Below are 16,514 nucleotides of genomic sequence, written 5' to 3' on the forward strand. Positions count from 1 at the left end.
GAGTGTGTACGAATGGCACAATATGAGAGACTACCAGCGTCACACAGCTTTCTGGGGAAGAAATACGTGGACTATCGGCTTGAGATAATAGTAAAAGTTGCGACATGAACGCCCTATACCATGGGAAATCTACTCAAGCTATTGTTTCTCTATGGTATAATGCTATAATATTGGCATTGTAGACTAGTTCAAACGTTGTGAAATACACAAAACTTTTAATACCTCCGTAAACAAAGCCATTGAGCATTCTGGTGACGTCAGCACAGGTAGGGCTCCTTCACCAATAGAAATTTGTTGATTTCAGCTGATTTATATCAACTAGTGTTTTTATTGGTGTAGGAGCCCTACCTGTGCTGACGTCACCAGAATACACTATGGCTTTGTTTATGGAGGTAGTGCTTAAGTTCCCTAAACGTTTATAGAATAAAACATGGAAGCTCAAATAGCACCATGGTATGTGCTGACGTTACCATCAACTACCTGTCATGCACTATGGCTTTGTTTACAGAGGTACTGAACGAACACGCACATTTCACTTCTGAGCTCAGCTGATGCTATGCTTAGTATATCTCTATTTTTGTACATAAACAGAAATATACAGATAAAATAAGCATAGTTGATGAAAAGTGGAAAGTGTGTGTTCGTAGCGCATAAGTCTGTACGCACCTTAATAAGCAAATCAAGTGGATGGATCAGTCTGACTTCTTTTAGAAAGGAGTAGAAAGGTACGTAAGTCAAAAATTTGAGCAGCATTTGTAAACAATAAATTTTAATTCTTTATAAAATATTTACAAAAGACACTCTTTCCATTATCTCCCTTAATTTCATCGTGAAATGAGCATACAGGAATAATTTATAAAATATAATTAATTATTTGTTTTATTATTTTATTAATTTTAAAGGGTACATTATATTTTATAAATACAAGAAAGTAGCCCTGAATTCATACATTTTAAAAATACAGGAATAAATTTTGTATGCTTTCTCCATGAATCTATATCTTCTATCACATCCTTGTTGGAGCTTACGAATCAAGTTTTAGTTGAAAACAGTTTTTGTTTGTACGCCTGGTTTTAGAGATTGAGATTCCCCGCCTGTTGGTGAGGCAGTAAATTATCTGAGAACCTGAAAATTAAAAGAAAACAAATTATCAACGAATGTACTTCATAGGTGAAGTGTTAGAAGAACCTAGATTACCATAATAATATCTGAATTACAAAAAAATCGACTGAGTCATTGTCAATATTGTAGAACTGTTCCATAATTATTGAATAAAAACGCAAATATGTTGTAAACTGTGTAGAATTTGACAACATATTTGTGTTTTTATTCAATCTGAATTACAGTTAAGTAGCCTGTATGAAAAGTTTTAACAAACTTAGTGCCGGTTGCACAAAAGCTGGTTAAATTTAAATCGTTATTTTTCATTTTATTTCTATTTTCTGATCTCGTATTTTCTTACATTTTTGTTTTTTTTTACTTTCCTTCTTTGTAAATTTCTTCAAATTTAGATGTTAATAGGAATCCACCTATTTCATTTATTTTAGAAATAATTTTGTTTTAGTAACACTCGGCCCCTGCGCTCAGGTTTTTAACCTTTTCAGGGGCTTTCCGTATTTAGTAATGATACTATTTTACTTTTTACTTATTCTGTTAATTGTCAATTGTATTTATACTGTATAATTATAGACTCACATGTATGCATTATATGAAGGAAAATAAACTATCGATTGATTGAATCGTAATTAATTCCACGAGAACTAATCAGAAAAGCAGTCTTACCAAAAATGCCTTCTCTGATTGATTCTCGTGAAATTAATCAATCACGTTTGAAATTTAACCGACTTTTGTGCAACCGGGTCTTAGAGTTACAGCCAAGCCATACAAAGGGCTTCTTCAGGACAGGAAGCTCTGTGATTGGCTGATTGGGCTGGCTTTCTGTAATCAGCTGATAATCAGCCAATCGGAGACCTTTCAGCCATGCCGACTCGCCTGAAAAAAAACGCTTCGTGTGGCTTGACACTGATAATCATTCGCATCTATATGAATGCATAGAGGTTTATGCATTTCTTTTGTCTCATATAATATAAATCATTAATTCTTCCAATAGATTTTATTACTGTATATTTTCTCAATAAAAAGATACTATAACAACTATAGTAAGGTCCACGTTATAATGACAGTATTTCATAAACTTTGGTTTTGCTATCCTTGTCTATCATTCGACAAAGCCGGTGGTAATATCCTTTTCTAGGTTCACAACGATGCCAATTATGTTTTTGACAGTGTAGAAATATAATTAATTAATACAGAGAATCGGCATCGCTATTCTTTTATCTTCATCCACTGCCATTATAACGTGGACCTCACTATATATCTAGCTATAGTCACTAAAAATAGTGGTGATATTTCCAGATTCCAATCCCAAGAAATGCAACATCGTAAAATTCTCAAAAATGTCTGATAGAATATAGGAGTGGTTATCTTTTAAGAATATAAAGGATCGATATCACGTTTGGAAAACGATGAAAACATAGATTTTTATGTGCTCTTGTGAGTTTGGCATTCTTCTTAACAAGGGATTTTGGCTGAAAATTGATGATCATGGTTTTATCGTCGACAATCACAATGGAGTTGATTGTCATGAATAATTTATTGTAATCGTTGATTCCCGGCATTTCCTCGAACACGTTTCAGTTGAACTCTGAATTCTATCACAATTTGAAATTGTTAGGCTTATACAAATCAAAATCTAGATATCGGACATCATAGTGGGCCTATATCGAGGTAGATTGGGATCTCAAAATAGTCTGAAACTGAGGTTTGGCTGAGATGTTGACTACTTAGCTTCGCTCAGCTTGGCTGACAATCATAAATCACAAATCTGAGTGAGCCTGAGGAAAACTGATGTGATCTCAAAATAGTCTGAATCAACTGAGGCTGGGTGGAGATTATAATCAGGCCTATGTCCTGTCCAGATTCCTATTTATCCTCATTCTTTAGAAATCGATATATGAGTATAACTTGGATGAATGAAATCAATTTGTTCATTTAATAATATGCAGTTCAATAGGCCTAAATGTGGTAATATTGCCCCGTATTCCTACATTGAACATTACAGTTTATGATATTTTACTTGGATATGCAAAGAAGGTAGGATTGAAATTGAATAATCATTGAATTAACACAATTCAATCAATACTTGAAGTACCTGAAATACTTCAACATAAACCATACACTTTTTGTGTATAGTTGAGAAGTTGATATTGTGGTAATTATTCATATTGAATGAAAAAGTCTAAGAAATTGTCAAAAAACCACAGATTTATTGATACTTAGAAAGACCGGTTTCGGTTATTATACCATTGTCAATCTCTGATAAACTGTCTGTTTTGACAACCGGTCTTTCTAAGTATCAATAAATCTGTGGTTTTTTGACAATTTCTTAGTCTTTTTCATTCAATAAACCATACAATTTTAGGTAATTGTAGGTAACAATAGTAGGTACAACCTTACAATTGTAGGTAATTGTATATTGCATACTTTAGTGATTGTATTTTACAAATATTTGTATGTGATTTTTGGCAATAAATTCAATTCAATTCAATTCAAATTTATCTGTGTTATCTTATGTCCTCTTTTATCACCCATATCATGGTTTGAGTGGAAGAGGGGGATCTTTTTGCCTCGACTTCGCCCACATCACTTTTAATATTGTAAATTGTAAATTAAAAGAGATTTATCTTATGTTGAGGCTTAGAATGAAGGCAGCCATTCAATTCTTATCGTTAAAAGAGAATTTCCTGTTGAGTGTGATCCACATTCAATCACTACTCAACTAATGGCATAGAGCTGTTTTATATCAGCGAATCTGATACAGTATAGAATACTCTTTTCTCGTGTATAGAATACTCATTCTGATCTGATACGCCCGTTCCTGATAACCGGTTGAATCAGAATAACGTAACTTGTAGAAACTGTTATAGACCGGTGATAAGCGTGACAAACTAATCAGACACAATTTCATTTCTTTCTCCATTTAACGGCCATTCATGCTGGACACTCAGAAGAAATATTCACGCATTATTTAACTGGATCTCGTATAATTGTTTTTTCATGGATAAGGTATCGAGGTAGAACTAAATCGTGTTTTTAAATCTTCTCGCCTATCCGTTCATCTTTTTCCGTGTTGAATCTTCTTCTAAGCTGAGAATTATTTGCGTATTTATTATTCCAACTAAAACACGTGATACTGAACTCATTTTTTTCTTGCTTTCCTTTTTTTATAAATTTCCCTTGGATGAATTTATCCATGAATCTCTGGATAAGCCGATAATAAGCTTATAATCTGGATATTCAAACACGTGTACTCAATCCTCTGTAATATCATCAAATAGCAAAACACTCGGCCTATTTGAGAACATCATCCTGTGACCAGTAATTATTAAAATATATCTATATCTATTTACTTTTTATTGATTCAACTCAGACCCACTAAGGCCCGTTTGCACAAAAGCCGGTTAAATTTTAACCGTGATTAATTCCACGAGAACCAATCAGAGAAGCCGTCTTATCAAAAAGGCCTTCTCTGATTAGTTCTCGTGGAATATTAATCACGGTTAAAATTTAGCAGGTTTTTTGCAACCGGCACTAAAACTTTTATGAGTTGATAACACTGATAGAACTCATAAGCTGGATTAGCTCACGACAGTGAAATAGTATATTTCGCCCCTAGAGCAGAAAATGAGGAAAAACATTTTTGCCCGTGGTGCGAACGCTATTTTTCGCCACACACAAAAATAAACAATATATATATAGTAATATATATATATATAATATATACAAAATATATATATATAATATAGTATATATATGAGAATAGTTGTTTACTAAGCACTTCCGAAAGCAGAAGTGGAAGGTGATAGCTCTAGCAAATCTGAGGTAATCTGAATATCAGGAAATTGTCCAAGTATTTTTATTTCTTAGTCTTTTTCATTCAATAAACCATACAATTTTAGGTAATTGTAGGTAACAATAGTAGGTACAACCTTACAATTGTAGGTAATTGTATATTGCATACTTTAGTGATTGTATTTTACAAATATTTGTATGTGATTTTTGGCAATAAATTCAATTCAATTCAATTCAAATTTATCTGTGTTATCTTATGTCCTCTTTTATCACCCATATCATGGTTTGAGTGGAAGAGGGGGATCTTTTGCCTCGACTTCGCCCACATCACTTTTAATATTGTAAATTGTAAATTAAAAGAGATTTATCTTATGTTGAGGCTTAGAATGAAGGCAGCCATTCAATTCTTATCGTTAAAAGAGAATTTCCTGTTGAGTGTGATCCACATTCAATCACTACTCAACTAATGGCATAGAGCTGTTTTATATCAGCGAATCTGATACAGTATAGAATACTCTTTTCTCGTGTATAGAATACTCATTCTGATCTGATACGCCCGTTCCTGATAACCGGTTGAATCAGAATAACGTAACTTGTAGAAACTGTTATAGACCGGTGATAAGCGTGACAAACTAATCAGACACAATTTCATTTCTTTCTCCATTTAACGGCCATTCATGCTGGACACTCAGAAGAAATATTCACGCATTATTTAACTGGATCTCGTATAATTGTTTTTTCATGGATAAGGTATCGAGGTAGAACTAAATCGTGTTTTCAAATCTTCTCGCCTATCCGTTCATCTTTTTCTGTGTTGAATCTTCTTCTAATAAGCTGAGAATTATTTGCGTATTTATTATTCTAACTAAAACACGAGATACTGAACTCATTTTTTCTTGCTTTCCTTTTTTTATAAATTTCCCTTGGATGAATTTATCCATGAATCTCTGGATAAGCCGATAATAAGCTTATAATCTGCTTATAATCTGGATGTTTAAACACGTGCTCAATTACAGCATCCTATGTAATATCATCAAATAGCAAAACACTCGGCCTATTTGAGAACATCATCCTGTGACCAGTAATTATTAAAATATATCTATATCTATTTACTTTTTATTGATTCAACTCAGACTCACTAAGGCCCGTTTGCACAAAAGCCGGTTAAATTTTAACCGTGATTAATTCCACGAGAACCAATCAGAGAAGCCGTCTTATCAAAAAAGCCTTTTCTGATTAGTTCTCATGGAATTAATCACGGTCAAAATATAACCGTTTTTTTTGCAACCGGCACTAAAACTTTTATGAGTTGATAACACTGATAGAACTCATAAGCTGGGTTCGCTCACGACAGTGAAATAGTATATTTCGCCCCTAGAGCAGAAAATGAGGAAAAACATTTTTGCCCGTGGTGCGAACGCTATTTTTCGCCACACACAAAAATAAACAATATATTATATAGTGTACAGTATATTTAATTAAGTTACAGTATAGTAATTAGATATATAATATAGTATATATATGAGAATAGTTGTTTACTAAGCACTTCCGAAAGCAGAAGTGGAAGGTGATAGCTCTAGCTAATCTGAGGTAATCTGAATATCAGGAAATTGTCCAAGTATTTTTATTTTTTATTCTGATTTGTCAAAATAACCTAAAAGATTATGTTCAATTATGTGGGAGGTTGAGTTTATACTTTTTTATTCTTTCAAATGACAATAAGATGATATTATTATAAATGTTTTAATTATTGAATAATGAAACGTTTTTTGATCAGCTGTTTTTTGATCATCTTTCTTAGGTCCATGTTAGCGGCCAGAAAGGGTACCCTGTCCGGCCTTAGCCGGAAAGAAACCTGTTCTGACGTCAGACGAGAGTCGTCTGCAAACAATGTCTTTCAGATCTATGTAGGAACTGGAAAACAGCTGCTTTCTGTGCAGTGTGGCGAAAATATATTTCCCATGAGTTCTAATTGGACTATTCACACTCAACCCGGTAGAGCGAGTATGAATAATTTCATAAGAGCTTAAAGGAATCATATTTTCCTTCAATTTTAACCATCGTTGGTTGTAGCCTACCGTATTATGTTTTGAGCCCTGAGGCTCCAGTAGCCCTACATATCTCTAAAAATCTAGCAATCATCTTCACTTCCTCATCTCTTGTCTTTTGAGACTTGTCACTTTTGAAAATCTCTCGATCGCTCAATTTCCTCGAGCTAAACCAACAATCAAAGGCTAGTTAGTCTTTCAAGTGGAAGAAAAAACCTACAACACTTTGAGGCAACTCTAATGACATCTGCAACAATCACAACTACTACATGTCTTACAGTTCCGACATGTATTTTCTCTACAACAAAATTTCTCTACGGCTTGTTATCTTTGGACAAAAGATTTGCGGATGAGAGGCGATAAACTCGTCAAACGTAATTAGGCGATAGAGGACATAACAAGTCCTAACTTCCGCGTCGGCGTCTTTCTGGCGTCGCACGAATTGACGCGGCAACACGTGATACGTGACCATGACACGTGACAACGCAAATCTCTCTGGAGCAGAACTCATCAGCACGTTACGTTATTCTGATTGGACGTGACGGCAGGCCAAACCTCAGGACAATCCGTAGGCAACTATTATTGACTAGCAGGTAACCCGTGCTCCGCAATGGTCCAATTTGAAAACTGGAAGCTTGACATACTGAAATTTTGAAGAATTTAAAATGGACCTACTAGTAGTTCTGTGAACAGTAGACCTCACGCAGTATTCACAAGTACTGTACCTGATTGAGGCTATAGACCTTATGGAAATACAGCAATAGACTGGCTTCTCCACACATCTGTGTAATCACTTGTCAGCTGATTTATGATGAATAATTCTGTAGTCTGATTTTTACTCTAATATTGGTGTATGAAGGAGGCTCCTTGTTCCTTTTATATTATCCTTGAAATGCAAAATTTCCAAAAACCTTGTATATTCGTCGACGCGCAATTAAAAAAGGAACATACCTGTCAAATTTCATGAAAATCTATTACCGCGTTTCGCCGTAAATGCACCTTGTATATTCGTCGACGCGCAATTAAAAAAGGAACATACCTGTCAAATTTCATGAAAATCTATTACCGCGTTTCACCGTAAATGCGCAACATATAAACATTTAAACATTTAAACATTAAGAGAAATGCCAAACCGTCGAATTGAATCTTAGACCTCACTTCGCTCGGTCAATAAACATCCTCGATAAATTATGAATCTCTAGGCAAAATTTCATGTTAATCAATTGTATAGTTCAGACTTGATGATGCGTCATTATTCGTGAATCTCCTATCTCGTACGTATATAAGCCAATTATTCTTTCTTTCATTATATTATAGATGTAAGGTCGTAGGTACTTTTTCAATTAGGAAAAGTTGTTAGAGATATCATAGAGAAAAAGTAGCATAAGCTATAAAAGCATTGAATAGCATAACTCGCATGAACATTATGTTATCTTTTCTCTATGGAGATGCTCTCTTAAGGTGCGTACAGATATACGCGCCGCGAACATGAGCAATTCACTTTTAATCAGCTGACTATATCTGTATTTTCACAGAAACGGTAAGATACAGATATTAAAAGCTTGGCATCAGCTGATTAAAAGTGAATTGCTCATGTTCGCGGCGCATATATCTGTACGCACCTTCAGGTCAGATTTCTCTGTTAACAGAAGTAGTTAACAAGTGGTTTGAGAAGTTTGAGCGTCTATAGTGAGGTCCACGTTATAATGGCAGTGGAGAAAGATAGGAGAACAGAGTTGCCCATTCTCTGCCTTGCCACTGCCTTCAAAAGAGAACAGCTAATAAGGCAATACTATTATTGATGTAAGGTTCTAGGTACACTTTCCTATTTTTCCAATCAGAAGAAGTTGATAGTGATTCTATAGAGAAGCATGAGCATTATAAGCATTCAATAGCAGAATACCTTCTATAGATGACAGTGATACTCTTTTCTTAAGAAATCTCTAATTATATGAAAGGTTGACATCTTTGAAAATTTTGAGAGTCTATAGTGAGGTCCACGTTATAATGGCAGTGGAGAACAATAGAAGAACAGGGTTGCCGATTCTCTGCCTTGCCACATCCTTCTTCAGAGGATAGATGATCTGTGATATAATGTGAACTGTTAATTCTTGTTTAAAATAATCAATAATCAAAAAGAGTCAATATTGAACTTCAATGCAGCTTTCAAAACGATTATTCCATTTTATTACGGTGTCGTAAATTCATTACAGATTATCGTAATACGGTCGTACGATACAGATATATCGTACGGTGTCGTACGATGCAGACACAGATCGAAGAGTGAGAAAAAATTGTTGTGAGACGAATCTGCAAATGCTTCCGGCTCTCTGTGAATGGAAAAAAATTCTACCCGCGCGAAAAATAATACAAGTGTAAACACGTGACGAGAAACAACCGTTAACATGAAATGTAGCATCACATACACAGCGGTATTTAGAGTGATAAGACGCGTTCAAAAGCGTGTAACGCTGCGTCTGGGAAATAGGGACGTGATAGCAGTCAAGCCTGAACACGCTTCGAGCGTTCATAATTTTGCGCTTCAATGTTAAAACTCAAAACAAAATGTTAATCCTCTTCTCAAAAAACAAATTAATTTATAGAAAATATTTTTTCCTCCACCTACTGTCTAAAGTACTTACTTTACTCCCTGAAACCTAATACTAAAGTGTCACTTTTTCGCTCTCGGTAGTAAAAAACAGAAAAACTCCCTAGGGAGTAAAAGTGACTCCATTTAAATAACATGGGGAGCATCTCTATTTTGAAACTTACATTGTAATAGGTTAGAAGGTCTAAGCTCAGATGAGAAAGCATAAAAGAGGTGTCTGTCATTGAGTCAACAGAATTCAATACCACAACCAGAAATTATTTGATTAACTCATGAAATATATGTTTGTATGATTATTATTATATTCTTAATATTAGTAGATGATAAAAATTTATAAAATTTTAAAAATGATTTATTCTATTCAAAATACCAGCCAACAAATATTTTTGATCTGCAATTCAAATCTGAACCGCGTGATCTGGAGTCAGCCATTTTTGGTAGCTGCTCAGCTGATATAATTGCTACAACTTTTGCCGATAGATAGTGCAATCGGCAGTGCCAATCAGACGACCGGTTTTTAGGTTTTAGATTTAGGTTATGTTGTTAGGAATCATTGTCACCAATACGTAAGTTATTAGAATGTTTTTATTTGCAGTTTCTATAAAAACATTTAGATGGAGGAAAAATGTTGTGTACATCACGAGCAAAAAATACTTTTTCTCCCTCAGGAAAATTGCTGCCCTCGGCTTCGCCTCGGGCTTTAAACTTTTTCCCACAGGAAGAAAAAGTCGTACTTTTCACTCTAGATATACAAATAACTATTTCTAGCGAGCCTGAACGCGCATCGATCGTTTGTGCTTCAATGTTTAATTTTTAAATCTCTTACAAATTTTCAATGTTTAAATGTTTGAATTTCAAACAAAATTTCTCATTCCTCTACTCAAGGAAAAAAATAATCTTTAAGAAATTACCTATAATTTGTGGATTTAAGTGAAATTTTTAATAGGCTATTTTTTGTGATTGTGAAGGAAGATTTTTGTTGGATTTGTATTTTAAAATTAATTAATCTGATAAATTCAAAATTATTGTATTACATACATTTTTTGGACTCAAAATAGTGTGTGAATTAAGTTATCATTCACATAACCTCTAGACTGTGTATTCCAAAAATTAAGGTTTAAAGCAGTTTTGGGCGAATGCCTGTTGTTTTTACCTGCATTGTATTTATTTCCTATTAATAAATAAATGAAATATATTATACAATGCTCTAGAAACTCTAGACTGGAGAGGTGCTGATACGAGATACTCTAGTGAGGTCCACGTTATAATGGCAGTGGATAAATATAGAAGAACAGTGTTGCCGATCCTCAGCCTTGCCTTCTGTAGAGGATAGATTATACCGGTATGTAATTAAAAATGTATTCTTGTTAAAAATGATCAATCATGTTTTATTCATCAAGGAAATATATTTTTCAATTATTCAATAATGAATTTCCATAGTTGAGATTAAATATTTTGTCATTTAATTATATTCCTACATTGATAGAAACCGATCTGGCAACGTTTTGGAGCTAGAAAAGGTTAGCGCTATCAACTTTGTCGAATGATAGATAGGATAGCAACACGGATGTTAATGAAATACTGCCCGTGTAACGTGGACCTCTCTAGAGTATCAGATTCATATTTATAGCTCTGTCTTCCTGATCACAGAGCTCATCCCAACATCAAAATCTTCACCAAAAATATAGCAGGAATCGGCTATGAAAATTCACGATCCAAAACTTCTCGGAGTATCGACCTCTGATGGGGAAAGGATCTCAATTTCATGACAATAAATATCACGATGCTTATTCCCAAAGCAGATGGGCTTTGAAGTCGTTAAACTCACATAAAGTCGACGGAAAGTCTGCAGTATTTTTGAGAATGAGAGTGATAAAAACTATTGGAAACTCTCCTTTTGAATGGACCTAACTCTTTATATTGGAATACTTCAGATTCGGATTTCGTTTTATTGGTTGATATAAATTTGAATGATATTATATTTTATTCCATCTGATGAAGAGAAGATTGCTGGAATGGCTGTACAAGTTTGAAGTAATGATGGCTTTTTTAATGGTGCCTGAATAGATAGCAATATTTGTTGTAAACATTTTTTATACTGGATACTAGCCGTCAGGCTCGCTTCGCTCGCCATATCCGTCTAGCCAGGGGGCTTCGCCCCCTGGACCCCCGAATGAATCGTCCAAGAATAAGATCAGCAGGCTCGCTTCGCTCGCCTGCATTTTTCATTTGAGCATTTTTATCATATGTTAGGACGATCCAGTCGGGGGTCCAGACTAAACGTCTGGCTAAACGGGTATGGCGAGCGAAGCGAGCCTGACGGCTAGTAATATAATATTCCCAGGAATAGCTCTGATTGAAGTAGCAGTGCCCAATCAATTTTTCCGCGATAAATGCATTTCAATCTTCAACTTGGTGCCAACCTAACAAAGTCAACTCAACTTAATGGCAACCTGACAAAATTATTAATTTAGTTACCAGTTAACAACTGTTTCGAAGAGGTGCTCTCTCTAGATTATAGTTCTATATTAACATATGGTATGGCCTTATTTCAATTATAATTAAGAGAATAAGAAGAATATACATGCTAAAAGACGAACTTTAAACTCTTAAAAACCGCCCTTAGAGTTAAAATATTGCCAAAAGATTTCTTAGTGCGCCTCTAAAGGGCCAACTGAACCAAATTTATATACCTACATACCTACCAAATTTGAACGTTTTTGGTCCGGCAGATTTTTAGTTCTGCGAGTGAGTGAGTCAGTCAGTCAGATTTTGAGTCAGTCAGTCAGTCAGTCAGTCAATCAGTTAGTGAGTGCCATTTCGCTTTTATCTATATATATAAAAGCGAAATGGCACTCACTCACTCACTCACTCACTCACTCACTCACTCACTCACTCACTCACTCACTCACTCGCATAACTAAAAATCTACCGGACCAAAAATGTTCTTATTTGGTAGGTATGTTCAGTTGGCCCTTTAGAGGCGCACTAAGAAATCTTTTGGCAATATTTCAACTCTAAGGGTTGTTTTTAAGGGTTTAAAGTTCGTCTTTTAGCATGTATATTCTTCTTCTCCCAATCTCTTAATTAGAATTGAAATTTCCATATCATATGTTACTATAGAACTATAATCTAGATAGAGTACCTCTTCGAAACAGTTGTTAACTGGCAACTAAATTAATAATTTTGTCAGGTTGGCATTAAGTTGAGTTGATTTTGTTAGGTTGGCACCAAGTTGAAGATATAATGCATTTATCGTGGAAAAATTGATTGGGCACTGCTACTTCAATCCTGGGAATATTATATTACTAGCCGTCAGGCTCGCTTCGCTCGCCATATCTGTTTAGCCAGACGTTTAGTCTGGACCCCCGACTGGATTGTCCTAATATAATATGATAAAAATGAAAAAATGCAGTCGAGCGAAGCGAGCCTGCTGATCTCATTCTTGGACGATCCAGTCGGGGGTCCAGGGGGCGGAGCCCCCTGGCTAGACGGATATGGCGAGCGAAGCGAGCCTGACGGCTAGTATATTATATAGATAGCGATATTGTACCCTTTCTAGTATATCTGAGAACTTCAATAATTATTATTCAAATCGTTTTTAGAATAGATTAGGCGAGATGTCAGTGAATTTCAGATATCTTGTTCGAGGTATAGGTGGACTATGTTGAGCATTTGAGTCTTCTACTATTATACTAAAATAGTGAAGTCCACATTATAATGTGTACTGTATTTGATTAACATTGATACTGCTATCCTTGTCTATCATTCGACAAAACAGATAGCGCTATCCCATTCTACCTCCGCAAAGTTGCCAGAATTATAGAAACTGATCAATTAATCATTGGAAAATATTCTTTCTTGAAGAATAAAATATAATTATTGACTACTTCAAACAATAATGAACACTTAAAGGTGCGTACAGACTTTCGCTCTGCTCCGCAACCGAACGTCACTCCAGCAGAGCGATTGATGATCGACCGGCGAGCAAGAGTCGTTCGACCGGGGAACGCGAGAAGATCTAACATCTTCCATAACGTTCATGATGGGTGCGTGGGCGGTGCGATTGTGGTTCGATGGTGGTACGAGGGCGGTACGAGGGAGGAGCGTGCTCGGTGCTGGTTGGAAGCGCGAATAAGTGTACGCGGCTTAATATTACATCAGATACAACGGTAAAAGGTATGCAACGCTGTTTTCATATCATTCTCCACTGCCATTATAATCTGGACCTCACTATAGACACTCAGGCCCGGTTGCACAAAAGCCTGTTAAATTTTAATCAACATTGACCGAGCGAAGTAAGGTCTAAGATTCAAGTCGACGGTTTGGCATTTCTCTTAATGTTAAAATTTTTTAATGTTTATATGTTGCGCATTTACGGCGAAACGCGGTAATAGATTTTCATGAAATTTGACAGGTATGTTCCTTTTTTAATTGCGCGTCGACGTATATACAAGGTTTTTGGAAATTCAGCATTTCAAGGATAATACAGAAGGAAAAAGGAGCCTCCTTCATACGCCAATAAAAGAGAGAAAATCAGACTATAGTATTATTCATCATAAATCAGCTGACAAGTGATTACACAGATGTGTGGAGAAGCCACATTGCTGTATTTCCATAAGGTCTATAGTTTCAATCAGGTACTTGTGGATGAGAATACTGCGTGAGGTCTACTGTTCACAGAACTACTAGTAAGTTATAATGAGAACCAATCAGAGGAGATTATTTTCTACAAAGCCTTCTCTGATTGGCTCTCGAGACAATTAATGATTAAAACTCAACATGATTGCCTCAAACTCTCAAACTTGTCAACCTCTCATATTAATGTGAAGTCTTAACAAGAGAAGATCAAACTCTGTTGATTGTTAAGGGAAGAGTACCTGTATGGGACAACGTTTTCTTATTGAGAAAAGATCTTTACAAAAATTAATAATAATAATGATATCTAGTGACCTGGCTGGATCAGGTTTGGTGTCAGAGTTTTCAGGTCGCACCTGATTTCAGAGACTTTGACATGACTGTTATTAAGCTGACGGGACCGACGTCTTAACGTGTCTATCCTAAACAAATAGATGAGGTGATAAAAATTAAGTCTGTCATACTCACTTTCTATCTGGTCCAATATACGGTTTGCAAGATATCTTATTCGAAGTGTAGATGAAGCCTGTGGGGCATTTCAGTCCTCTACCAGTATTAGAACTCCTGGAAGGTGAGAGCATTGCGTCTCCTGAGATCTCTTGCAGTGCCTTCTTGGGTAGGGGAGATCCCAGGCAGAATTTGAAGAAGACGAAAATCATCAGCGATATAAGTAGCACTGAGAAAAATGTGTTCTGTTCCGATGCAGATCTTTTGACAGATGTGCCGACTGACATTGTGTTTGTAAGTTTTCTTAGATAGCTTTAGAAATTGTTAAGTTGGCAACACAAGTTGTGTATACGATATTAAAAGTTTGGGTAGATAAAGTTGGCAACACAAGTTGTGTACACGATATTGAAAGTTTAGGTAGATGATATTGGAAGTGCTCGAGCTGGCAATATCCTGTGTTCACGGTATTACAAGAGTAGGTGAATAATATTAGAAATTTTCAAGCGGGATATATTGCAAAGCACTGTGTAAACGGTGTAAGTCTCCACACTTTAAACTATAAATCTCTATAAATTGGTACAAATAATTAGAAATTGTCAAGATGTCAATACACTGTGTGTTAATAAGTTTAATAAGTTTCAGAATAAGTTTCTGAAGTTTGTATCTCTAGAAGTCTGGAACATGAGCGTTTCAATAATAGTTTCAGATTCACGATTATTAGGCCTATTTTTCGACAACAAAATGTGTTCACGATATTACAAGAGTAGGTGAATAATATTAGAGATTTTCAAGCTGGATATATTGAAAAGCACAGTGTAAACGGTGTAAGTCTCCACACTTCGAACTATAAATCTCTTCAAATTGGTATCAATAATTAGAAATTGTCAAGATGCTAATACACTGTGTGTGTTGATAAGTTTCACGCACTCTGAAGTTTGTATCTCTAGAAGTCTGGAACATGAGCGTGTCAATAATAGTTTCAGATTCAGAATTATTATTCTTCGACAACAAAATAGCAACAATGATAATTGATTATGATTATCCGATTGTATCAGTCCCTGCTACTTTTATAACTTTGAATTCTAACATCTGGAGAGTTTATCTGCACTTACAAAACTCGGAGCAAGTTTACAAGTTTGTTATCTGAGCTCGGAGTCAGATATTTTGTTGAAACCTAAAACCAAACTTCTTCCAATGTCCGTTATGGTCTCTCACATTCACCAAGTTCCAAAATTGAAGTTCCAAGCTATTAAGTTGAAGCTCTCGTGTCCAAGTTCAAGAGATTGAAGATTCAAGTTAGATATCAATCACGTTCACCAAGTTTAAGAACTTGAAGTTCCAAGTTAACAAGTACAAAATCTCTAAGCTTCAAGCTCAAGTTATTAAGTTGAAGCTCTAGCACACGAAGCTTGGATCTCGTGTTCAAGTTCAAGAGCTTGAAGATTCAAGTTCGATATCTCTCACGTTCACTAATTTCAAGATCTTGAAGTTCCAAGTTAACAAGTACAAAATCTCGAAGCTTTAAGCTCAAGTTATTAAGTTGAAGCTCTAGCACACGAAGCTTAGATATCGTGTCCAAGCTCAAGAGCTTGAAGATTCAAGTTCGATATATCTCTCACGATCACAAATTTCAAGAACACGAAGTTTTAAGTTCGCAAGTTCAATATCTCGAAGCTTTAGCCCACGACGTTTTATATTCACTTTCACCAAGTTCAAGGGCTTGAAGTTCCAAGTTAACAAGTTCAATACCTCGAAGTTCTAGCTCACGAAGGTTTATCTGCACTTACAAAACTCGGAGCAAGTTTACAAGTTTGTTATCTGAGCTCGGAGTCAGATATTTTGTTGAAACCGTCTTCCTAAAA

At 35.4% G+C, this 16,514-nt stretch overlaps 1 protein-coding gene across 1 annotated transcript; it reads right to left on the bottom strand.

Annotated features, from left to right (window-relative positions):
* Positions 1 to 874: 874 nt before the first annotated feature.
* On the bottom strand, positions 875 to 15,724 carry LOC111053964. The gene is made up of 2 exons (XM_022340914.2): positions 14,674 to 15,724; positions 875 to 1,125 (listed from the first exon to the last, which is right to left on the bottom strand). Exons 1-2 carry the CDS (start codon positions 14,937 to 14,939, stop codon positions 1,074 to 1,076), a joined length of 318 nt encoding a protein of 105 aa, XP_022196606.2. The 5' UTR covers positions 14,940 to 15,724; the 3' UTR covers positions 875 to 1,073.
* Positions 15,725 to 16,514: the final 790 nt, after the last annotated feature.

Source organism: Nilaparvata lugens, chromosome 10 (assembly GCF_014356525.2).
Source record: "Nilaparvata lugens isolate BPH chromosome 10, ASM1435652v1, whole genome shotgun sequence".
NCBI lineage: Eukaryota > Metazoa > Arthropoda > Insecta > Hemiptera > Delphacidae > Nilaparvata > Nilaparvata lugens.